Raw genomic sequence first — 24,618 nt, forward strand, 5'->3', positions numbered from 1 at the left:
TTTTTTCCTTTTATTTTAGTAGAACACAATACTGAGGCAGTATTCCAGGTCCCTCATTAAATCCATCTATCAATCAATCAGAATAGATTGATTGGAAGGGACCTTGAAGGTCCTCTAGTCCAACCCCTTACTCAAGTAGGAGACCCTATACCACTTCAGGCGTGTAACTGTCCAGTCTCTTCTTAAAAATTGATAGAGCATCCCACAACCTCTTGAGGCAAGCTGTTCTACTGGTTAATTGTTCTAACTGTCAAGAAATTTCTCCTTAATTCCAGGTTGCTTTTCTCCTTGGTTAGTTTTCATCCATCCAAATAAAACTACATGCAAAAATCATTAAGTCTAAAGTTTCAAAATTGATCAGAGGTGGTATTCAGTAGGTTCTGACCAGTTCTGGAGAGATGATAGTAGACATTTTGAGTAGTTCAGAGAATCGGGAGAAGAAATTTGGAGTAGTTTAGAATACCACCTCTGACTGGCCCCTACCCCCATCTATTCTCTGCCTCCTTCCCCTGGAGTGGGGTGGTAATGGAGATTTTACAGTATCCTTCCCTTGCCATGCCCACCAAGCCACGCCCACAGAACCGGTAGTAAATTGTTTTGAATCCTACCCCTGAAATTGATGTCACTGTCCCTTAGATTAAAGTCCAAGATAATCATTTCCCCTTAGAGGGGAACATCAGACAGTATCATTAGCAGGGATTTTTCATCTTAAAAATGTAGCTGTCCTTGTCCCCAAAAGGCAACGGGATTTTCCTTGAAGACGTTTTGCTTCTCATCCAAGAAGCTTCTTCAGCTCTCACTGGATAGTTGGGGGGATGGAAGGATTAGTATTCCTTGCAGACAGCTGGTCATTTGCATTCTTTTGAGGGTCATTGAAGCACTTGGAGGTTTATCTGTGTCCTCAGCATGAGAAGCAATATGTGTTCAAAGAAAAAACAAGAAAGTCCATATATGACAGAACCCTGCCGCGCCCAGAAATCCCCTCAAGTCTTTTCTGCTAGTTGGCCTAGGAAGTTGACAAATAGCCTCCTTGCGCTCATGGCCTAGTGTTCTCTTCCCTTGTTCAATATCATAACCCAAATACCTGACCTTCTGTAAAACTAATTGTGCTTTGTTCCTAGAGGCTTTATATCCTAAACTCTGCAAGAGGGAAAGTAAGTTTCTGGTATTGTCCCAGCAGAGTTCCTCATTGAGTCCTGTCACTAGGAGATCATCTACATATTGCAACACCACGTCAGGGGCTGGTGTGTGCAATGCTTCTAGATCCTTGGCCAGAGCTGCCCCAAAGAGAGTTGGTGAATTTTTAAACCCCTGAGGCAGCCTTGTCCAAGTGTACTGCTGTTTCCGTCCTGTGACGGGGTTCTCCCATTCAAAAGCAAACAAGTGTTGGCTATGTTCATGGATGGGTATGGTGAAAAAGGCATCCTTCAAATCTATGACCGAGAACCGCTGAGCGGCCTGGGGAATTAGGCCTAGTATGGGCACCACCGGATGGATGGTCACTGTGGCCAAATTAACAGACCTGAGATCCTGCACTGGCCTAAAGCGGCCATCCCCCTTCGGGATGGGCAATATTGGGGTATTCCAAGGAGACTCAGTTGGCACTAGAATATTATGTTCCAAATATATGTCAATAATATCCTGAATAGCCTGCATAATGTGGCGTGGATACGCCCTCTGGCGAATCCTCACGGGGGTTTTCATCGGCACTTCCTCTACCAGAATGGGTGGATGATGAGCTGCAAAGCCGGGGGGGTTATCTTCTGCCCACAAATGAGGAACTTGGAACTGTCTCCACGTTTCCTCTTTCCTGTTGCTGAGATCTCTAGCGACCATAAGCCTCCAGGATTCCTCTAGGGGTACAGACAAATTCAACTTGCCATATCCCAGGTGCATGGAGCCGTCTTCTTTGAAGGATATTTGTGCTCGTAATTTACAAAGTAAGTCTCTTCCTAATAATGGGATAGGGCAATCGGGCATGTAGACAAACTGATGAGTAATAGCTTGGCCCTTTACTGTACACTCAAGGGGTTCTAAGAAGGGGCGTTGGGATGTACTCCCTGTTGCCCCTTGGATATTAATAGTCTGCCGAGAGACTTGGGCCAAAGGCTGAGTTAGGACGGATCGGGTGGCTCCAGTATCTACCAAAAATGTGACAGGCTTGCCTCCCACTTTCAGGCTGACCATGGGTTCTGGGAGGCTTTCTGAACCCGGTCGGTTTCATTCCCAATCCTCAACCTGGGCCAAGCCCACAAGGGGAGGTCTTCCTAAACCCCTTCTCCCCTCCTGTCTTCCCCAGCCTCTCTCCACTGGCCTCCTATGGCCATCTTCCACCACAAAGGAGAGATTCCGTGGGGGGCCCATTCTGTCTCCAGGCCTGTCCCTATTATTCTTTTCAGGGCACTCCCCTTTCCAGTGGCCTTGCCTTTTACAGAAGGCACACTGATTAGGGCCTATTTCCCATCTTCCCCCCCTTTGCAGACTGTTGCCCCTAGCCTGTAGGCCTGGCCCTGCACCTCGTGGGACATAGGCCTTCCCTCTTGTAGGGCCTGCAATGGCTGCCGCGAGTAACTCAGCCTTCCGTTGCAATTTTTGGTCTTTCTTTTTGTTTTCCTCTTTGTCCCTATTGGCAAATACCTTGCGGGCCACTTCCATCAACTCACTCATGGGCTTTCCCAGGGCACCCTCAAGACGTTGCAATTTACGTCGTATGTCCAGGGCACTCTGGGAAATGAATGCCATAGTCATCATACGCGCATTCTCAGGGGCTGAGGGGTCTATAGGGGTGTACATACGGTATGCCTCTACCAGCCGGGTGTGAAATGCTTCTGGGCTCTCGGTGGGTTCCTGCAATACTAAAGCTGGCTTTGACATATTAATCACAGGCTTTCCTGCAAGGCGAATGGCTCGGACTATAAGGGACTGGTAATCCCTCAATCGTGTTTTCCCTTCATCAGTGTAAAGGTCCCAGTCTGGGTTACTAGATGGGTATTTCTCATCTATGAGGTCAATTAAAGAATGATTCAGTGTAACATCAGGTTTTAATATTTCACTGATTGCATTCCTAATTTTCTCCCTTTCCTCGGGGCTGAACAATGTCCCAATGAGTTGTTGGACATCTAGCCAATTGGGATTATGGGCATCCATTATTGTCTTCACTAAGTCTGCCACTTCCATGGGTTTTTTCGCTGAATGGGCCGTAATGTAACTTCCAATTTAACAGGTCTGAGGAAGTGAAAGGTACATGCTGGAATAATGAGAGTGTGACTGACTCAGAGGGGTTCCTAGGGTTAATGGCCAGTTGATCTACCTGCCTCAGAGGAGCTGTTAGAGAGGTTTTTTCTGTTTTTGCTCGAGTCCTGGCAGCAACTGGCTCAGTTCCAGATGAAGTCCCCTCCCCTGATTCCAAACTCAGAGACTGTCGGGACCTCTCAGTAGAAATAGGGTCAGGCCATTTTTCCACTGGTGTAGAGGATGCCCGCTGGGGAGGGTCAGCCTGGGCTGATCGATCTGTCTTCTTTACATATGGGGACCATTGGTCCAGCTGGGCCATGAACCCAGAGACCCCTGATGATTCTTCATCTCCCCCTCCATCATCAAACCCTCCTGGTGGCACATATGGTGGGGGGTGTGGCGCTTCCTCAGGACAACTGGGCAACACCTGCACAGTTTTGCGCAGGGTTTTTAGTGTAACCTTTCGTGACAATAGAGCCTTACACCGACGCATTTTTAGTACTCGTAACCAAGGTGGGGGGTGATTCAATAGGTCCAGCCACACGTCAATGTATGGTGCCTGATCTGGATGTCCTAGAGTAGGGTGGAAGACCAAGCGGTGCACCTGTACTGCAGTGGGGATGTCAAATGTACCTATAGTGGGCCACCCAAACCCAAATGTGGGCCACTCTGTCTCACAAAACTTTCGCAATTTTAGTCTACTCCACTTATAACCGTAATCTTGTGATTGGTATGCCTCTTTGAAATGTTTTAACATAACCTCCAAGGGAGTGACAGGAGTGCTTTCCTTACCACCCATGAGCCACCCACTTAACCAGACAAGACAGTTTGAGGGAAAGGGTTGAAGAGGAGAGTAGGGGGTCTATCCTTCTCCGGACACACCAAGGAGTCACATTCACACACACCCGACCCAGGGAGCCGGATGCACACGGTCTCCAATGGGAACTGCAGGCGCCACTCGCTTTCTACTGACCCATGGTGCTGGACACTCACAGTCACCAAAGGGAACTGCAGTAGTCTTTCTTCACAATCAGGCCTGACAATTCCACCCACCTTACCTTTTAAGAGAGGGTGATCAGTCCTCTCCTCCCTCCCTGCTTATAGGGAGGGATTATTTTCCCAATCCAATACTTGCCTGCAGGCATCTTCCTTCTTCACAGCTGGCCAGCCCCCAGTCCTGTTCCTCTTACCCTTCAGCAGTGGTTCTTGGAGGTGCTGATCGCCGATGCCAGGGAACAGAAGTCTAAGGAAGTCCCTCGGATTCAAAGGTCCGATGGCGCCTGGGATGTTCCCCACAACTCACCGATACTCTGGCAGTCGGGATGGACTCCTCCAGAGGGCCTCAGGGCCCCTTCAGTCCTGCCGCGGTCGCCATCGAATGTAGCAGCAAATCATATATCGGAGACAGGACTCAAGACCACGAACAAGGTGGAGGAAATCAGGTTTATTGCGCAATACGTTCAGAGTATTAGCATGACAAATTCTGAACACCCAGCTGCATCTGGGGTGGTTTCTTTATACCCAGAATGACCTCATCATAGGTCTGGGCGTTTACCTTTAACACTTTCACAAATTACGGTCAACTGATTATACACGCATCTTAGGACAGATAAATGCAATATCCTGTGTTACGGCAGGAACACAAAAGAGGATATGATAATTTTGTTTTCTTGCTTATTCTGTTATCTTACACCAACAGTAATTTTCCATTCCCATCCTTAGTTGCAAGAGAAGCAGAGCTTTACTTCCTTAAAATATAAGTTCCTTAATTTCGCAACAAACAAAATACAGAAGTAAATGTGACCTGTAAGTTAGTTCTAACCTATGACCTAGTTTACTATAATGTCCATATTTTATATGCCTTAATTGGTCCTGCTTCACAGTTGCCTCCTGAACAAGCACCTCTGAGACAACCATGACCTGGATGACTGAGAATCTCTGCAGATGATTGGTTACACAATTTTATAAACAACACGAAGAGTTTTACGACCAACACAAGTGACAACAATGATGGGCTGGCTCCATTATGGTCGTAATTCAAGGACGATCTGTACGGGAAACCCAACCAATCTCACTCGGCAAGGATAGGATGAGAAATATGGCTATCACCACAATTTAATCCCTTTCACATCTGTGTGACCCACAAAACAGGGGGCTGGGTTTTTCATTGCACCGTCATGGCTGCCATTTTGATTTTGGGGGGGACTCCTCTCGCTGCAGATAGGCCTGCTTCCCGGCTAGCCTTTAGTACCCATTGCAGGTTTTTTTTTGACCCACAACCTCTAAGCCTCTTCAGTGACTGTAACATTTTGATTCTCCTGTGAAAAAGGAAAGAAGGGATCAGCTCACGTTACTCGCGACACTGTCAGGGGCATTGAAAATCTTCTCAATGGCTTCCAGCAGGTGATGAAAAGTCTCGTCTTCTGTGGAGAAACGATGGCCAAAGACGAGCGCACAAATCACGTTGGAAACCGCGAGGTTCAGGGCGAAAGAAGGATTCATGGGTTTTCCTGCAAAGAGAAAGAGGGACTCGGTGACTGGCATGCCTCTTGCAAAGATTGCATAGGGCCTGTGGAGAAAGACTAAGAATGACACAATAGCATCTTCTTGTCCTTGAGGGGTTGCCACAAAGAAGAGGCGGTCAACCCTGAAGGCAGGATAAGAAGCAATGGATGGAAATCAGGGGTGGGATTCAAATAATTGAATAACCTGTTCTCTGCCCTAATGACCAGCTGGATAGGCAAGTACCAATAATGAGATTAAAAAGACCTGCAACCCGGAGTTACAAATCAGGCAGGGTGCAAGAGCATCTTAAAAAATTAAAATAGTTAAAATGCAATGATAACTATCAACAGCCAACTCTTGCTCATAAAGTGAAACCCTTTAGCAGAGAGGTCATTTAAGCTTATCAGAAAGGGCACACCCAGGAGAAGCAATCCTTAGATCCATTTGCACCACTTAAAGATACCAGCTGGTCTCACTCATCTCACAAGATATCCTAAGGAAATCATCTAGATTCAAGGAAAGGTCACATGCCCCCCTGAAAGGCAGTAAAAAAAATCAGTGCCAAGCATCCTGCTTCTTGGAAGTACATCCCAAAAGGACAGTACCAGAAACCACTAAAGCAGTGAAGGAAGACCCCCTCCCCAGATAGAAAAAGTAACCATGAGGCAGGAAAAAATTCAAACACAATACAAATAATTAAATCACATTAGCTGTTTGTTGAAGTATTCCCCATTAGGAGAATGAGTGCTCTCAGAGAAGCGTAGTGAGAGTGATGTTGAATAACACACAACCAGCATACAGATACACTGAATAGTAAAATGTAGGTTTTACTTCCAGTAAACGGTTAATCAAAGTCCAAAGTTTTCAGTCCAGTGATAATCCAAATAACAAAGTCCAGTATCATAAACAGTTCAGTAAACAGACTCACAGCAATCCAAGAAGAACGACGATCAGCAACAGTCAATAGGGAAAAATGCAAACCAACCAACATCGAACATCGGAACATCTAGCAACATCTAGCAACTAGGAAACCGTGTTTCTGGCATTACCCAGGTCATTACAACACAGGAGGCTGATAGACACTTAGCCAATACCTAAGCCACACATGTTCTTAAGAAAAAGCCAGCCAATCTGCAAACATCAACTCCATCAACCAATCAAGAAATAACAACACAGCCAACCTCCCTACCAGTATATATAGGGAGACGGCCCCCTACTCCTTTAACCTCAAACCATCCACTATTGTCCTCACCCCATCCCTAAGAGATATGTAAGGGGCGTGCATAAGTGCACCATCATGCCTACCGTCCCTGTCCTATTGTACCCATTTATTTGTACCCATTTCCTGTATTCTTACTCGTGTTTATACTTATTCCTATTATCTTGTAAGCAACTGACAAATCAAATAAATAATAAAATAAAATAAAATAAAATAAAATAAAATAAAATAAAATAAAATAAAATAAAATAAAATAAAATAAAATAAAATAAAATAAAATAAAATAATAAAATCAAATAAAATAAAATAAAATAAAATAAAATAAAATAAAATAATAATAAAATAAAATAAAATAATAAAATAAAATAAAATAAAATAAAATAAAATAAAATAAAATAAAATAATAAAATAATAAAATAAAATAAAATAAAATAAAATAAAATAAAATAAAATAAAATAAAATAATAAAATAATATAAATAAAATAAAATAATAAAATAAAATAAAATAATAATAAAATAAAATAATAAAATAAAATAATAAAATAAAATAAAATAATAATAAAATAAATAAAATAAAATAAAATAAATAAAATAAAATAAAATAATAAAATAAAATAAAATTAAAATAAAATAAAATAAAATAAAATAAAATAAAATAATAAAATAAAATAAAATAAAATAATAAAATAAAATAAAATAATAAAATAAAATAAAATTAAAATAAAATAAAATAAAATAAAATAAAATAAAATAATAAAATAAAATAAAATAAAATAAAATAAAATAAAATAAAATAAAATAAAATAAAATAAAATAAAAAAATAAAATAATAAAATAAAATAAAATAAAATAATATAAATAAAATAAAATAATAAAATAAAATAAAATAATAAAATAAAATAAAATAAATTAATAAAATAATATAAATAAAATAAAATAATAAAATAAAATAAAATAAAATAAAATAATAAAATAAAATAAAATAAATTAATAAAATAAAATAAAATAATAAAATAAAATAAAATAAAATAATAAAATAAAATAAAATAAAATAAAATATAAATAAAAATAATAAAAATAAAAAAAATAAAATAAAATAAAATAAAATAAAATAAAATAAAATAAAATAAAATAAAATAATAAAATAAAATAAAATAAAATAAAATAATAATAAAATAAAATAATAAAATAAAATAAAATAATAAAATAAAATAAAATAAATTAATAAAATAATATAAATAAAATAAAATAAAATAATAATAAAATAAAATAATAAAATAAAATAATAAAATAAAATAAAATAAAATAATAAAATAAAATAAAATAAAATAATAAAATAAAATAAAATAATAAAATAAAATAAAATAAATTAATAAAATAAAATAAAATAAAATAATAAAATAAAATAAAATAAATTAATAAAATAAAATAAAATAAAATAATAATAAAATAAAATAATAAAATAAAATAATAAAATAAAATAAAATAAAATAAAATAAATTAATAAAATAATATAAATAAAATAAAATAATAAAATAAAATAAAATAAAATAATATAAATAAAATAAAATAATAAAATAAAATAAAATAAAATAAAATAAAATAAAATAAAATAAAATAAAATAAAATAAAATAAAATAAAATAATAAAATAAAATAAAATAAAATAAAATAAAATAAAATAAAATAAAATAAAATAAAATAAAATAAAATAAAATAAAATAAAATAAAATAAAATAAATAAAATAAAATATGACTTCCGCCTGTCTTCTTTGTCATAGCTTTTACATTTTGGAAAATTAAAACAAATAAGAAAATACAGGTTTCCAGCCAAAAGATAAAGGCACTCGCCTCCATAGCAATACCTTCAGTTTTCCTGAACACTTCCACCAAACTCTGGGCTTCCTCTTCGATCTGATACACCAGAGCGCTCTTTCCCATGCCCAGGGTCTTCAGAGTCGCCATTGAAAATCGTCTTTGATGCTTCCAGTTCTGGCCCGAGGAAAGTGTGATTCCTGATGACACAGAACCACCGGACAACAGATTATTGGCCTTATTCAAATCTTTGGAACTGACAGAAGGGCAAAATACAGTACCTTTCTCAGAATATTGTGATCAAAACAGCAATAGCACTTAGATTTATATACCGCTTCACCATGCTTTACTCTGAGCAGTTTTACAGAGCCAGCCTCTTGCCCCCAACAATCTGGGTTCTCATTTTACCGACTTCAGAAGGATGTATGGCTGAGTTAACCTGGAGCTGGCCAGGATCGAACTGCTGACAGTCAGCAGAATTAACCTGCCATACTGCATTCTAAAGACTGCGCTACCATGGCTGATCACATCTGTAATGTAAAGCTGCCTCTGAAACTGGAAGTCCAATTCTGCCAAGTGGGCAGCATGGGCTTTGGAGTTACTAGGAAACAGTATCATAAAACAGGAAGGCTAAATAAACTAGGAATAAATAAAAGGGGACAAGAGAATTAAGGGAGACATAGCGGGTCAATTTCCTTAACATTAAATTTGCAGCTCTACATCTTCTTCCATGGAGGTTCAAACTCCTGGAAGATTTATACATATGCTGGGTATGTCAATATTTAAAGATGTAAATTCTTATTAAACCAAAGAAAGGAACATTAACGTCACTCTAATTTTTGTGAATTATCCCTATGAAACAATTATTCTAGTTCAACATCGTTGTTTTAAAAAAGGGGCCAATAATTTTCCAGGGGGGAAAATGGCAATTTCCTTATGGATAAAATTGAGAGTTTATTGAAGTTACAGACTGAAGTTACTTTGTGTATTGCCACTGTACAGGTAGTTCCCGATTTATGACAATTCCTTTAATAACCATTTGAAATTATGACAATGCTGAGAAAAGTGACTTAGTTAGGACCACTCCTCAGTGTCATGCTAACATGAACAACATTTGGGTGCTTGGCAACTGGGATGTATTTACAATGGTTTGCAGCATCCTGGGGTCACGTGATGAAAATCTGTGACTTTCCCAGCCAGCTTCTGACAAGCAAAGCCAATAGGGGAAGCTGGATTCACTTCATGACCGTGGCAAAAAGGGGCGGCAAAGTCAGGGGTAACTCACTAGACGACCTCCTTGCTTAGCAACAAAAGTTCCAGTCCCAAATGTGGTTGTAAGTAGAGGACTAGCAGAACCACGACAAAGGTGACACCAAAGAAGTGAACATTGTCCTGCCTCCTGTGCCCACATCTGAAGAAAGTTGATCGTTCTTACCTTTGTTGTTTGCCACTACTTTGAAAAGGGGGAGCAGAGGCCGGCCAGAAACATCTTCAGGGTGGGTGGTGAGACCCTCCTTCACAGCTTGGAAGCCATGTAATATAATCACAGGGTAGGGCCCGAACCACAATGTGAAGATATTCCCATAGATCTTGGACATCTGTTAGAAAACAATCCCACACGGTCATATATTTTAGCAAAAGGGTTCTCTACCCTGTTTCTGGGTGGGCGTGTCCTAGTCGGCCTCCTGCACCATGATTGGTGTGGGGGGTGTTTTTACCCTCCCCGGGCTCCGGAGGCTCTCTGGAAGCCAGAAATGGGCTCATTTCTGGCCTTCCTCAACTTCCAGGAAGCCTGTTTTTTGCCCTCCCTGAGCCTCTATGTGCGCCCTGCATTTACCTGCATCCAAAACAGGCCACGTGAAGACTCCGGGGAGGGGAGGGGAGAGGAGGGGTGGAGCCAGCCAGGAGTGGGGATTTGGGGGTTCTCCAAACTGCACAGAATCTTAGCGAGGGGCTCTCCCAAACCCCTGTGAACCCCCAGCAGCCCAACCCCTGTGACACGGTCTTTAAGATTCTTGGTGACTATATAATTTATTTTCATTTGAATAAAAGCTTAAATTCATTAGATTCATTACAGATAGGAGAGGGGGGGAGATAGAGGAGGACTGCGGGGTTCTTGGTGCTCTCTGAGCTTGGTTGCTTTCTTGCAGGCATTTCATTGCCCAACTAGGGAACATTATCAGTGTTAGAAGGGAGAGGAGTTTGGAGGAGAAGGAGGAGGAGGAGGAGGAGGACTGTAGAGTCCTTGGTACTCTCTAAGGTTAGTTGTTTTCTTGAAGACATTTCAGTACCCAACTAGGTAACATTATCAGTTCTGGAAGGGGGTGGGGTTTGCGAGGAGGAGGAGGAGGAGGAGGAAACTGATAAGGTGGACTCTATTCCTGTTCCCAGAAAAAATAACATTTGTCCACTGTCCAGTGTTATCCCGGAGATTTTAGATGAGATGGGTGGTGCTGCAAAAATGATAAATAAATAAATAAATCTGCTTGGTCTGCACACTAAATAACATCTTTATTAAGTTAAACAACAATACACAAGGGAGTGTGCAAACTTTTCAATTCTCTGAAAGATTTCATTCAGTTAAATCATTTTTTAAAAAGAAAGCAGGGAGAAAAAGCATGGTATTTTTTTAAAAAAATGTGGCCTGTGTTGTGAACAAAGTTAAGTGTAATAAGGAGATTTTCAATGTTGCTGGAAAGTTGTGGGTGACGTTTAATTTGCACCCAGCCCAATACCAAGTCATCCTTACATTCAGAGCAGAGGAAGTGAAAATGGCACTCCCTTTAGTTAGCAGGAAAAAAAGGATGTTTCTTTATTAGACATCAGCAAGCATCAAAAATAGTTAACAGGCATAAAATAAATAAAGCAGTGGTGGGATTCGACCAGTTCAGACCGGTTCGGGCAAACCGGATGTTAAAGTTACATCTGGTTCGGCAAACTGTGAGTAAGTGGCATGTAGAGTAACCTTTGGTTACTCCAGCTTTAAGCCTTCTAGGTACAGACAGCAGAACAGAGTTGGCAAATAGGACACCAGGCGATCCCGGGGCCTCTTTCCTGCACCCTAAACAGAATGCAGGTAGTCCGCAACTAACAACCATTCATTTCGTGACCAGTCAAAGTTACAACAGCATTGAAAAAAGTATGAGGGTTTTTCACACTTATTTTATGGCCCAGGTGGTCAAGGCAAGGCAGGCCTGTCGAGAGTCCTTCGTTGCTCTCAATAAATGGTCCAACAAATGGACCTCCTTTTTTTTGGCAACTGGAAAAAGTTTGCCCCCATGTTCTTCTGAGATAGCTTTTGACTCCCTTATTAACCATTAACCTTGATGGCCTTCAATAATCCAGATCATAGGTTATATAGGGTTTCCTGTCTGAGCCTGGACTAGAAGGCCTCTAAGAGACCTTCCAACTCAGATTCTATTCTATTCTATTCTATTCTATTCTATTCTATTCTATTCTATTCTATTCTATTCTATTCTATTCTATTCTATTCTTTTTTGATACCAGGCCTCTAGCCTAGGAGGGCTCTGGAATCACAGACAGACTGTTGCTATTAGCAGTCAATACAGCAGAGGACTGCAGGAGGCTGTCGTGGCTTTTATTTTACTACCAGTTCAGGCGAACTGGGCCAAACCGGTAGCATACCACCACTGCAGTGGGGGTACCTTTTTACTCTTACCGATTTCCCTATTATAGCACATATTGCACATGTTTCAGTGTACAAAATGACCAGAGATATTGATGTTGGAAGAGGACCAACAGAAATTGCTAAAAAAATTATCTCAAGTTTTCTTTTGTGTGTGGCTATTATTGCATGATCAAAAAAGATCAAGATTTGTCCAATTAGAAAACACGGTGAGCGCAAAGAGTAGCTCTTACAAAAAAGAAAAATAGATTTGATCCTCCCATTCTTTTGGCTACAACACAAAAGCCACAATGCCACTTAGCAATAAATGGCAGGGCCTCGACTTATGACCACAATTGAGCCCGACAATTCTATTGTGAAGTGAGACAACTTTTTAAATGGCCTTTTGGCCTCTTTCATCACTTTTCTGGCCACGGTTGTTAAGAGAGTCGCTGCCGTTGATAAGTTAGACCCACGGTTGTTAAATGAACCTGGCTTCCCCCATGCACTTGGCATGTCGGAAGGTCGCAAAAGAGGATCACATAACCTTGGGGACATGGCAACGGTCGTAAATACGAACCAGTTGCCAAACAATTGGATTTTGAACATGTGATCATGGGGATGCTGCAAAAATCGTAACTGTGAAAAATGGTCATAGGTCACATTTTTCAATGCCATCTTAATTTTGAACGGTCACTAAATGAACTCTTGTAAGTCAAGGACTAACTTGTATTGTTCTGTTCTGTTGTTACCTATATTGTTTTGTTCTTTTTTTTTTAAACAAATTTTATTAGTTTTTAAAGACAAACAAAACATAAACCTTGTAAACATTAAACCTCTTTCCCTTATAAATTTTTACAAGGCAGATAATACAATATTTTATACAGTGTAATTTTAATATATCCCATTTCTACTTAAATATCTTTTAACACTCTCATTTCTTCTCTTTAAATTTAATCATCCTATTCATATTTCCCTCTGTCTTGTTTACAATTATTCTCCTCCCGCTTTCCTCCAAGGTTTTATTGAATCACGTAGACATACACACACAAAACACATAAAGTAAAACTTCTTTTTCAAAAAGTAGCTTGGCCCCGGATTACCTCTCTTTGTATGGACTTCAATTAAATTCATATTCATCTTATATGCCATTACCTATCTTAATTACCATTCTGTATCTTCTTTATAACTTCTCCCCGCTTTCCACTCTTCTTAATTCTATTTTGTTTATTATCTTAATTTAAATCATTATATTTCTATCCTTTGTCCATTGTTTTCCAATTGTCTATTTATCTCATTCCCCATAATAAAATAAAAGAATTTCTCCTGAAATCACAAATCAAAGTATGATGCCTTTCTATCGCACCTCTAAATTAACATTTAAGGTAACTCCAAGTTTCCTATCTGATTCTGCTTAGTACATACTACTTACAAAAAAGAAAATAGTAAATCCATAACATAATTATATATATAATTAAACATTAAATCTCATAACATTCCAATTATCTATTTTAAAAACAAATATTACAATAATATATTCATACTAACATCCACACAATAGTCAATTAAAATCTATATTTAAACTAAGTATTTTAAACCTTCCTTTTAATATTTTATTAAATCTTAAATTCTACCATTATTAAACCTTTAATATTTTAGTCTTTACTCAAGTCTTATAAAATTATAATTTTCTATTTCTAATACAAATACAACAATACTATCTTATGTACCTTGCAGAATCCTTTTAAAACAAAATTATATTACCCTTTATCCCTAAAAACCATTTCTTTTTCACATCTTGTTTCATACCCTCATGGCCTTTTCCCCCTTCTTCCTCCCTGTCTTATCCCATCTGGTCTTTTTACCCCCTTAACTTCCCCTCTCTGTTGTATTTCTCTTTCCTTTTGCTTTCTAGCCTTATATTGATTTTGCATCTTATTTTTCTCTTTCTTAGATATTTTTTAAGTCTTATATCCTTCTTTTTCCTCTCTTTCTCCTTCCTTTCTTAAGCAACTCTGTGGGTTTGTTAAAGATGGCTTCTTCTTCTTCTTCTTCTTCCATCAGTTGTTGTATTTGCTGATAAGTAGCAAGCGCCATTTCTAAAAAGCAAAAAATTTCTCCCACATCGTCTTTCTTTATTTTGCCATATTCCTCTCTCAGTTCATCAGCAGATAAAGTCATTGTAAATCCTCTTCTTCTTCTTCTTAAAACAGCCAAAGATATTTCCAAGCTTAAAACAATTCCCAAAGTCCCAAAATCACCAAACAATCCAAACAAAGCACAAAGTTCTTCCCTTCTTCCTGGGTTAAAATCAGTTGCAAAGGAAAAAAGGCCAGTCTGTATTTTAAATTCTTAACTTCCAATCTCTAGAATCTTCCAGGCATCTCCTTCAACAAAATCTTAGTATAAATTTTCCTTTTGTCCTCTCCCTTCCCATTTATAACAAGAAGCTTTGAATTTTTACCTTTTATAGAATAGTAGTATTTTCAGCATTCATTTGTTAGTTCCATGTGGAAGGAGAGTAAACTTTCACTTTGAAAACTTTCACTCGCCGCTTGCAAATCTCTTCTGGAAACAAAGTATCTTTCGAAAAAAAAAACAAATCTTAGATTTCAGGGTATGAAACGCCGCTGGACCGACTTGAGAAAAGGAGGTTGTGCCGGGTGGGGAAGGGGTCTGCGAACACCCCAACCCCCTGTCCGGATCCTCCTGTCTTCGGTTGCCTCTACGGGCAACCTTATCCTCAAACCCGTCTGGGTCGGAGGAACCAAGAACGGCTAGCGCGGCGAGATCGCAGAGATCGCGAAACCCGCCGCTTCCGAAGCCTGGCAAAACTGGAAGTCCCCTATATTGTTTTGTTCTGTTGTTACCTGCATTGTTCTGTTTTGTTGTTACCTGTATTGTTCTGTTTTATTGTTATCTGTGTTGTTCTGTTTTGTTGTTACCTGTATTATTCTATTCTGTTTATACCTATATTGTTCTGTTCTGTTGTTACCTATATTGTTCTGTTCTGTTGTTACCTGCATTGTTCTGTTTTGTTGTTATTTGTATTGATCTGTTTTGTTGTTATCTGTATTGTTCTGTTGTTACCTGTATTATTCTATCCTGTTGTTACCTATATTGTTCTGTTCTGTCGTTACCTGTATTGTTCTGTTCTGTTGTTACCTATATTGTTCTGTTTTGTTGTTACCTGTATTGTTCTGTTTTGTTGTTATCTGTATTGTTCTGTTCTGTTGTTACCTGTATTATTCTGTTATGTTGTTATCTGTATTGTTCTGTTCTGTTGTTACTTGTATTGTTGCCAAACATCTGAATTTTGATCATGAATGAACTGTGTTAAGTCAAGGACTACCTGTATCTACTTCTGAAGGGCCATCTTCCATACCTTCATTTCTTTGCTTTGATATGTATCGGCACATCTCTCCCCTAACAATAACAGATTAACAGAGTTGGAGGGAGACCTTGTAGGTCATCTAGTCCAACCCCTCTCACCCAAGCAAGAGACCCTACACCATTTCTGACAAATGGCAGTTCAATACTTCATTTTTTTTGATCCGAGTTAATCAGCTGGTGAAAGGGATAGAAAATTCTTACCTCTGTCAAGAGTTCCCGGCTAAATTGAAAAAATTTGGGGTGCCATAAGCATCCGATGAAAGGCAGAGGGGTCGGTCCAGGTGGGTAGTCCCTTCTCCGAACCTGCAGCCTTACCAGTTGGACAACCAGGAGGCAGAGGAGGAAAGTGAGGGAAATTGAGCTTAGTACCAGCATTTCTGTGCAGCTTCTCCAAGGAGTCTGTCTGCTCTGTGGTTAGACTTTTGCCTGCAAAATCCTTTTGCTTTTCCAATTTTGTTCCCATGGGCAGGATCTACCCAGAGGATTTAAATTTGCCCTGCCTCTTTTGGCAAATCTGCTTCCCATTCTGCATCTCGGGGCATTTTCTTCTTGGGATCTGGTTCAGCAAATTATGTTGTAAGGTTAAATGGAACAAACCCTAGATAACTTCTCTTACACCACTATGGCTTCTTATTTCTAGCTGGAATCTCTCTGCTTGATCAGTTTCCATCCATTATTCCTTGTCTGGCCTTTCAGGTGCTTTGGAGAATAGCTTGAACCCCCTCTCCTCCTCTCTCCAACAGCCCCTCAAGGATTGGACCTGGGGCTATCTTGTCACTGTTGGAAGTTATAACCCTCCCTAGAAAAATGAAACATTTTATGATATACTAAAAAGGCAGAATATTTCCCCTAAAAGAGAAGTAGAAACTCAGAGAGGCAGAAACTCAGCGCCTCCACCATCAATGGGCCATGAAGGCCTGAGCCAACGACATGCCGCATTTTCAGTCTCCGCATCTCATTTTCGGCCTCTACACACCCCATTTTCCACCCATTCCAGGCGGTGGGGATCAAAATGGGTGGAAAATGGGGCGCGCAGAGACTGAAAATGGGATGGGAGAGCCTTGTTTATATTTATTCCAAATTTTAGTAGGCCACGTCTAACAAAATGGTTATTAAAATCAACATTAGATTCATTTTTATCGTACCAGAGGTAGCCGTGCCATCCAAATCTTAATTCACGGCCCTCTAATTTAAGTAACCTCTTATTGGGAGTACAGGTGGTTTTAGTGATGGTTCAAAGCAGTGGTGGGATTCAAATATTTTTACCACCGGTTTGGTGGGTATGGCTTGGTGAACGTGCTTTGCATGCGTGCTGACACTTTGCGTGCTCACGCCAAGCATGCACTTTGCACAGAGGCATTCTAACTCACTTCCGGCAAGCCTGCACTCTCCCAGTCGCTTCAGCAGCTGCTGCACGGCACTCTGCTGTTCCACGCAAAGCAGCTACGCTTCAAATTCGGAGGATAAAGGTGAGTAGGGGTGCCTGGGTGGGCAGGTGGGCCCAACAGCAGAGCGGTGGAAAGTACTGGTTTAGTCTCTGCTGCTTATCGCTGCTACCGGCTCAGCAGAACCGGGCCAAACCGGTAGAATGCCACCACTGGTTCAAAGTTACAATGGCACTGTCACGTACATGAACCTTTTTTCACACTTACGACCTTTGTAGCATCCTCCTGCTCAGGCGATCAAACTCCAGGTGCTTGCAGCTAGTTCCTACTCAGGACCGTCGCAGTGTCCCAAGATCACGTGATCCCCTTTTGCACTTTTTTTGACAAGCAAAATCCAGAGGGAAGCCAGATTCACTTAAACAACCGTGTTGCTCCCTTATCAACTGCAGACAGTGTTTCACTTAACAACCGTGGTGAGAAAGGTCGTAAAAGTGGGACAAAACTCACTTCACAAATGTCTCATTTCACAACCGAAATTTTGGGCTCCATTGTGGTCATAAGTCTACCTGTCCACACACACACACAAAACCAAGGAAAAGTTTGATCACACTGTTGCAGCATCCACAATGATTTTAATAATTACCCTGCAGACATTCTTGGACCTACCTTGAATATCTGGGCCATCAAGGGCTCAAACAGGAATGGGAAGGAAGGGAGAAAATAGGACAATGCCTACTTCAGAAATGGTTGAGAGACGATTCTTGGAGCTTGCACAGCCAAACGCAGCCCCCTCTCCGCTCTTCATTAAAGCAATCCCATTTTTTTTTTCAGCCTCCCACATAAACCTGAAATGTGGATGCTTGGAAAAACAGTGAATGAAAGTTGACCTCTTGTTGGCTGTGACATGAAGATGCCTTGAGGGACCTATCCTTGTGAACGAGCTCCATCTCTTTCCTAGCCCACTGCTTTTGGCAGCTGAAGGCCATCCTTAAATATCCAGGTTTGGGAATGGTCATTTTTTTCTTCTTGGCTGTACTCAAGGCTGGCCATCCCAACAGTGAAAGAAGCTGAGGAACCTGGTGTGGATCACTATCTGGTTTGAAAAATGGTCCTGTCACTTTTTTCAGTGCCATTCTAACTTTCAACGGTCACTAAATGAACTATTGTAATTCAAAGACTCCTTTGAAACGTCAATAAAGAATACGGGTTTAAAAAGATGCTTTATTTCTGATTGGCTTCTACAAAATCTTTTGCTTCAAAATGTCACTTCGTCTTCAAGGTTGGTGCAAGTTACTTTTCAAAGGTGTGCCTGTGTGTTTTTAATTCCATATTCGTGGCCAATTGCTCAAAAAATGCGCTGCCAGAGCAGTTTGTAAGATTGCACAATCAGTTGAGCACAAGTAAAGCTGCAGTGTGATAACACTAATCCATGGAGCAGAGATAGTACGAAATTTCCCCAGCTTTAATTATTATTGATTCATAGCACTATGAATCATTATGCAATAAAGATCTGATTCTGAACGCTTTATTTCTTCAGATTTCTTTTTAAGTCAGGCCCTATATTCTAATGTGACAGACAAAATCTTGCAAAGAGTTGCAAAGTCAAAACTGACTTGGAGTCTTAGTGGACAACCAGCTAAATAGGAGCCAGCAAATGTGCAGCAGCAGCCCAAAAAGCTAATGCAATCCTAAGGAATTAACAGAGGGATACAATCAAGATCAATGAGGTACTAATACCATTCTATAAAGCCTTAGTAAGACCACACCTAGAGTACTGCATCCAGTTTTGTTCAGCACATTATAAAAAAGATGTTGAGACTCTAGAAAAAGTACAGAGAAGAGCAACCAGGATGATTAGGGGGCTGGAGACTAAAACATACAAAGAACGGTTGTAGGAACTTGGCTTGGCTAGTCTAGTGAAGAGAAGCACCAGGGGAGACATGATAGCGGTCTTCCAATATTTGAGGGGCTGCCACAGGGAGGAAGGGGTCAAGCTATTTTCTAAAGCGCCTGTAGGCCAGATAACGAATAATGGATGGAAACTGAACAAGGAGAGATTCAACCTAGAAATAAGGAGAAATTTTCTGAGAACAGTGAGAACGATCAACCCATGGAACAGAAGTTGCCTTCGGAAGTTGTGGGAGTGTCATCACTGGAGGCTTTCAAGAAGAGGTTGGACTCCTATCTGTCAGAAATGATGTAGGGTCTCCCGCTTGGGCGGGGGGTTGGACTAGATGACCTACAAGGTCCCTTCCAACTCTGTTAATCTGTAAAATTATAAGCTGTTAAGGACATCTGTTAGGGGCTGATGGTACATACATAAATATATAAATAACAGAGTTGGAAGGGACTTTGGAGGCCTAGACCAAACCTCTGCTCAAGCAGGAAACATGAGGTACCAATACCACTCTACAAAGCCTTAGTAGTAAGACCACATCTAGAAAACTGCATCCAGTTTGGATCACTGCACTATAAACAAGATGTTAAGATGCTGGAAAGAGTGAAGAGAACAGCAACCAAAATGATTAGGGGACTGGAGGTTAAAACACATGAAGAATGGTTGTAGGATGTGGGAATAATAAACTTTGGCCTAGGCTTGAGTAATGATTAATATAATGCTTTATACATACATGCCTGTTTAAAGGTTACTAAGATAGTGCAAGGAAAAGAGAACAATAAGAACAAATACAAATAAAGAGGCAGCTTAGACAACTGCAAACAAGCCTTTACTATATCTAATTATTAAGCCACAATGTAATTATGCTGACTATGTACAAAAATCTAAATAAAAGGAAGCACTAGAATTTTATTCTGGGCTCCCATCCCGAGTACACACGCTTGTGTCTCATTCTTTCCATGGGAGACCACCACAGTAGGAACCAGGTATGTCTAGTCTAGTGAAGAGAAGGACCAGGGGAGACATGATAGCAGTGTCCAATATTTGTCATGGAGAGGAGGAAGGGGTCAACCTATTTTCCAAAGCACCGGAAGGCCAGACAAGGTATAATGGATGGAAACCGATCAAGGAGAGATTCAACCTGGAAATAAGGAGAAACTTTCTGACAGTGAGAACAATCAACCAATGGAAAAGAAGTTGCCTTCAGAAGTTGTGGGAACTTCATCACTGGAAGCTTTCAAGAAGAGATTGGAGTGTCATTTGTCAGAAATGGTGTAGGGTCTCCTGCTTGGGCAGGGGGGTTGGACTAGATGACCTACAAGGTCCCTTCCAACTCCATTATTCTATTTTATTCTAAACCATATACCATTTCAGACAAATAGCTGTCCAATCTCTTCTTTAAAACTTCTAAAGTAGGAGAATTCACAACTTCTGAAGGCAAGTTGTTCCACTGATTAATTGTCAGGAAATCTCTCCTTAGTTGCTTCTCTCCTTAATGAGTTTCCATCCATTGCTTCTTCTCTTGCCTTCAGCTGCTTTGGAGAATAGCTTGACTCCCTCTTCTTTGGGGCCACCCCTAGTCCTTCTTTTCATCAAACTAGACATGCCCAATTCCAGCAAATGTTCTTCGTGCGCTTTAGCCAGGGGTGGGCTTCGAAAATTTTAGCAAAGGGTTCTCTGCCCGGTTGCTGGGTGGGCGTGGCTATGGTGAGCATGGCCTAGTCGGCCTCCTGTACCATGGGGGGGGCATTTTTGCCCTCCCCGGACTCCAGAGGCCTTCCTTCAGCCTCCTGGAGAGCGAAAACAGCCTCCCCGTGTGGCTATTCTGTCTCAGTATTTTTCCATAAGAGAAATCCTGCTCAGCACGTATACCTCTCAGAGCAAAGTTCACTAAACTGACAGGAAAATAACTGACAGGAAGAAGCTAAGTTGATAAGAACTTCACAAAAGCCTGTGAAAGGATGTGTATTCGATAGCAGTCACGATGTATCATCACAGAAGCTTGTGTCAGATAAAATACAGGAAAAAACATGCTTATCAATAACGGTCAGAAGTTCGTTACTTGTATCAAGTAAGCCTGTTTTAAAAGATAAAGTTTGTAACTTCTTTGTCTTTCTGTAAACCCCCCTCACCCCCCTCTTTTCAGCATAATAAAAGAGCACAGCGTAGAGCAAGCAGGAGCCTGAACATTCCATCTGTCTTAGGCTCAAATGGGCAATTCCATCTGCCCAAAGCAATGCGCTGTCTCACCTAAAGAAATCTTCGTCTTGTGTTCTTTTTTCTTTTAGCTTTGCAATCACTCTTGCGAGAGTTCCTCAATCACCCTGGCTAGGGTTACGCTGCTCAAACTCACCCTGGATAGGGTCCTGCTTTTGCCAAACTTCGCCCTTGCGAGGGCTTCTCTGTATCTCACCCTTGCGAGGGTTACTTTCTGAGAGGAATTCAGCAATCAACCTGAAGATCTAAACAACAGACCGGTCGCTCAACGCGACAGATGGGGGCTCGTCCGGGATTCCTTGATTTGTCCGGGATTCCTTCGTCCGGGATTCCTTGATTTGTCCGGGATCTCTTCGATCTTCAGGTTCCAAGGTGTGACTTCTGGCTAGAGGTGCATCTCCTTCACTCCCATTCTACGCACCTGGCATAGGTTTCGTACGAATCGTAAGTAATGGGCTCCTCACTTTCTCAAGTTTCGTCAGGGCACAGGGACGAACTTTATAGTCTAGTGAAGAAGGCTAATTCCTTTCAGAAAATTAATGGTACAACTGTGTACCCAATTTCGAAGAAATCTTTAAATAAATTTATAATTTATATTGAGGCACATTGTCCAGCCTATCCATCTGCTGGAACTCTTAGCCATTCTCAATGGGAAAAATTAGGAAAATATTTACATGAAGTTCCCAGAGCTCCCATGGATATACTTATCTCTTGGAGAGCAATAATGGCTGCTATAACAATTGTTTATCCATCTTCTAGTCTTCCTGAAAAATCTTTTTCTCCTGTTTCCTCTGATTCCCCTTCTTCTAATTTAAAAAAATTCCAAGCCTCTTGCAGCTCATTTTGATACAAATTCTTCCTTATCACCTCCTTATACTGACATTTCTTCCCCTCCTCCTTCCTCTCATTCTTCTCTTCCTGATTTTTCTCCTATGAAACCTGTGGGAGGAATTATAACTAATCTTCTGTCATCACCTCTATCTTTAGAAACAGAAAATCCTTCTGCTTATCCTATGACTATCATCCCTGGAGCAGCAGGAGGCAATGTTCATACTAACATTGAATTTAAAGTTTTGAAAAATATTAAAGATGCAGTTACAACTTATGGACTGCATTCTCCTTTTACTAGGGAATACTTGATTCTTTGGTTACAGCTAATACAGTTATGTTATTGTATGATTGGAAAATGCTTTTCTCTATGCTTATGACTCCAGCGCAATATGTTGTGTGGCAATCTGAATATGAAAAAGGTATTGAGGCTGAAATTCGTAGGGGTTTGCCTGCTGGAGTAACTGAAGATCATTTAATGGGGAAAGGTCAATTTTCTACTTTAGTACAACAACAAAATTCTCCCCGTCGTTGTTTTGCTATTATTCATATGTGTGCTATGAATGCTTTAAAGCGTGTGGATGATTCAGATTCACAGTCCACTCAAGCATTTTTAAAAATTATGCAAGGTCCTGATGAGCCTTATGCTTCATTCATCAGTCGGCTTCAAACAGCCTTAGATAGACAGATAGATAATTCTGTTGCTAAACAAGAATTACTTATAAAATTGGCTTTTTCTAATGCAAATCAAGATTGTCAAAAAATTCTACAGCCAGTTGCTAATAAGCCAGGAGTGACTTTGGCTGAGTTTTTACAACTCTGTAGAATTGTAGGAACAACCACTCATAAAATGGATATGCTTGCTACTGCAATCACTTCTTCATTACCAAATCCTAATTCTGTTTCCACTTCTCCTCCTGATGCTTTTGCTGTAACACGCAATGGCAATTGTTTTAACTGTGGCAAGCCAGGACATTTTAAAAATCAATGTCGTATGCCAGGAGGTGGAGCTGCTCTTCGTGGCCAAACCAGAGGTCCATCTTCCTCATCTAAGCCAAAAACTATCTGTCCTCGCTGCAGGAAAGGCTATCATTGGGCTTCAAATTGTCATTCTAATCCTTCTCCTTCTCAGCCTTCGGGAAACTAATTGAGGGGTCTTCAGCTAGCCCCGCTACAAAGGCTGAATTACCTGTCACAACATTTCCTGTGGTATTGTTAGAGGATCTTGTGTATGATGATCCTGGTGCAGTTTTTACTCTTCCTTTAACTACAACATTTCTCAAACCTTTACCTCCTTCCACACCTGTCTTGCTTATTCCCAATTCTTCTCTTACAATAGAGGGTGTGGTTGCAGCTCCTTACTTATATGATTCTTCTGCTCTTAATAATCTTGCATTGGCTGCAATAGGAGATCGTTGCTTTACTTTAAAAAAGGGGACAGTAGTGGCAACACTTATAATTTTGCCTCTTTTTGAACCACTTTCTTTGTTTGCATTACAGCAGCCTGTTCAAGCTTCAAAACCAACTCTTTCTGTTACACTCAATGGTCGAATTTTTGAAGGTCTGATTGACACCGGTGCAGATGTTTCTGTTATTCGTTCTTCTGAATGGCCCTCTTCTTGGTCTCTCACAGAAGCTTCTTCAGTGCAGGGTGTAGGTGGAGCTCAAGCTGCTAAGGTCAGCTCTCATTGGCTCTCTGCTTCTACTGAGCATTCTACTTTAACTGCTTATCTTAAACCCTATATTCTTCCTCTACATTGCAATCTATGGGGACGTGATTTACTTTCTCAATTTCAGGCTTATATTCAGATACCATAGTTTTTCTATTAAAATGTCTATTTCTCCTTTATCTCTTACTCTTACTCCTTACTCTTACCTCTATTCCTGTTTGGGTGGATCAATGGCCTCTCACAAAAGAAAAATTGGAGGCTTTACATCTTCTTGTTCATCAACAGTTATTAGAGGGACATATTGAACCATCCACCAGTCCTTATAACACCCCAGTATTTGTAATTAAAAAGAAATCTGGCAAATGGCGTCTCCTTAATGATCTCAGAGCCATAAATTTAATTATTCAACCTATGGGATCACTGCAGTGTGGTCTGCCTAATCCTAATTTGATCCCAGCTGGATTTGATCTCATAATAATAGATTTAAAGGACTGTTTCTTTTCTATACCTTTGGCACAAAAGGATAGGATCATCTTTGCATTTACAGTGCCAGAGCTTAACAACTCTAAACCCACATCTAGGTATCAATGGAAAGTTCTTCCACAAGGTATGCTGAATTCACCAACTATGTGTCAATATTTTGTCAATGAGGCTCTGCATCCTTATAGATCTCAATTTCCAAATTTTCTTGTATATCATTACATGGATGATATCTTAATTGCTGCTGATGGGCCAAAGGGGACAGTTCAAAAAACTTTTCCAATCCTCTTGACCACATTAGCAAAAGCAGGGTTACATATAGCACCTGAAAAATCCAGTCTCACTACCCA

The 24,618-nt window shown here is 39.9% G+C and overlaps 1 protein-coding gene across 1 annotated transcript in view; it reads right to left on the bottom strand.

Moving 5' to 3' along the window:
- LOC148131016 (cytochrome P450 2C8-like) overlaps positions 1-16,247 on the bottom strand; it is a 33,294-nt gene extending 17,047 nt beyond the window's left edge. The window contains exons 1-4 of the mRNA XM_087962586.1: positions 15,993-16,247; positions 10,209-10,371; positions 8,824-8,973; positions 5,584-5,744 (exon numbers count right to left, since the gene is read on the bottom strand). Coding sequence (XP_087818712.1) covers positions 5,584-5,744; positions 8,824-8,973; positions 10,209-10,371; positions 15,993-16,166 — 648 coding nt within the window. The 5' untranslated portion in view covers positions 16,167-16,247. The remainder of the gene's footprint in view (positions 1-5,583; positions 5,745-8,823; positions 8,974-10,208; positions 10,372-15,992) is intronic.
- Between the last annotated feature and the right edge of the window lie 8,371 nt (positions 16,248-24,618).

Source organism: Notechis scutatus, chromosome 4 (genome assembly GCF_049901735.1).
Source record: "Notechis scutatus isolate UNSWTSFEM ecotype Mainland chromosome 4, rNotScu1.2, whole genome shotgun sequence".
NCBI lineage: Eukaryota > Metazoa > Chordata > Lepidosauria > Squamata > Elapidae > Notechis > Notechis scutatus.